Source organism: Euphorbia lathyris, chromosome 2, assembly GCF_963576675.1.
Source record: "Euphorbia lathyris chromosome 2, ddEupLath1.1, whole genome shotgun sequence".
NCBI classification, from domain to species: Eukaryota; Viridiplantae; Streptophyta; class Magnoliopsida; order Malpighiales; family Euphorbiaceae; genus Euphorbia; species Euphorbia lathyris.
In genome coordinates this window covers 138,703,918-138,705,775 of record NC_088911.1, presented here as the reverse complement: position 1 = coordinate 138,705,775, position 1,858 = coordinate 138,703,918, and the positions used below count along the sequence as shown (strand labels likewise).

Here is a 1,858-nt window from a genome sequence, read left to right as displayed (position 1 = left end):
TTTATTAAACAATAAACTAGAGACGAAGAATAAATATTTTGTAGTGATTTTGGGTTACTACATCTATTGCCATTTACTTTGTCGAAAACTTCAACTATCCCCCAGAACTTTTAAAAGCTTCCAAAGGACTCATATTGTAGTCCAATCATTCACTAATCCTATTGTTGCATAATTGCATTCAATAACTCTCATATTCTTAACCAATTGTATTCAATAACTCTAAAATTTTAACTACTCATGAACTTTCAGAAGTTCATAATTATTTATCTATTTGACATTTTTTTATACCTAGAGCGTGTCTTCCAATTTCAGCATCCAACAAATTCTATTGAAAAATATGAGCTTACCAAATATAATTAGACAATAATAATGAGTTATTTGTAACTTTTAAAAGTTCAGCAGTCCGTTCAGTCAGTTGAAATTTTGAATAAAGTCAAGGATCAATAAATATATTGATTAAGACCCACAACTCCACCACTATATAAGTAGAATCAAGAAACCCAAAAATCAAGAAACACAAGCTCAACCAATTCTTGAATTCCCAAAATGTCTTCTTCTCTCTTCTTTCTTGCTCAAACAACTTCCATAGCCATATTTCTAATCCTAACCCAATTCAGCACAGTCCAATCCAATCCCCAAACAATCTCTCAAACTTGTAAACAAACACCATACTATAATCTCTGCCTGAATCATCTCACCGCCGATCCAAGAAGCTCCACCGCCGACGTCAAAGGACTGGCACTTATAATGGTTGATTTATTGAAGGGGAAAACTACAAGATCAGCCCAATTTATCAAACAGATTACTGGAAAAAGACCTGATTTGCAGAAATTGTTGAAAGAATGTGCTAGGAAATATGACGTGATTTTAACGGCGAATATTCCCGTCGCCATTGAAGCTCTGGAAAAAGGTGATCCTAAGTTTGCTGAAGGCGGGATGAATGATGCTGCGATTGAAGTTAATTCGTGTGAAAGTAGTTTCCGCGGGACGAAATCGCCTCTTTCGAGTTATAATAAATTGTTGCATGATACTTCTCTTGTTGCGTCGGCTATTGCCAGGCAACTTCTGTGATTTTCGGTGACGACACGGAGGGTTCGGGGACGACACGTTGGGTCTATATATTCTATCGTACTTTCAAGTGGATATCTTACTTGGAATTAAATTAACGGATGCTCTGTTTGAGGAAGTCTCTGTTTTTAAAATGTATTGTGGGACCCACTTAAATGGAGTATCTTCGTTGGTTGTTGGTTCCGAATAGGATACCTCACTGGAACTATGACGGTTTAGGAGAGAAACGAAGAAATAAATAGAAATAGCGATGGATAGTTTCGTTGCTAATGTATAGTTCTTTTCCGTAGTTTCAATATATTATGAATCTGTAATGAATTTGGTATTGTGCCGTAATCGGCGGTGGAAATATCTGACGCTGATGCTTAGTTCCGAAAACTATACTTTTATTTTATATATATATATATAAAATTTCGTCCATTGATTGGCGGAATGTTTTGTTGTAAACTGTTATTGTATATATGTATTACTAATTGTTTCTTTCATTTCTCGATGAAAAATAAATAAAAATTTCGTTCTGTATCATGGTTTTGATGAGGGCACCTTGTCCGCTCACATGAAACCGAATACTAAGAACGAGGAACGAGAGAAACCATCGACGGACGGCCCAAGCAAGAACCTGCAACCAAGCACGTGGGGCGTGCCTGAAGAAGCGCGAGGCGTCGAGGCTCCTACTTCATATAAAAAGCTCAGCAACTCAACCACGCGGGGCGCCTCAACCCATACGCGGGGCGCACATAGCAGCTTCGAACGAGAATCTCACCAGGAGGTCCAGCATGCGGGGCGTGCG

The 1,858-nt window shown here is 38.1% G+C and overlaps 1 protein-coding gene across 1 annotated transcript; it reads left to right on the top strand.

The window, feature by feature from the left end:
• Positions 1–523: 523 nt before the first annotated feature.
• Positions 524–1,553, top strand: LOC136217062 (cell wall / vacuolar inhibitor of fructosidase 1-like). Its single transcript, XM_066003643.1, has one exon. It carries the CDS (start codon positions 547–549, stop codon positions 1,069–1,071), a length of 525 nt encoding a protein of 174 aa, XP_065859715.1. The 5' UTR covers positions 524–546; the 3' UTR covers positions 1,072–1,553.
• The last annotated feature ends 305 nt before the right edge of the window (positions 1,554–1,858 follow it).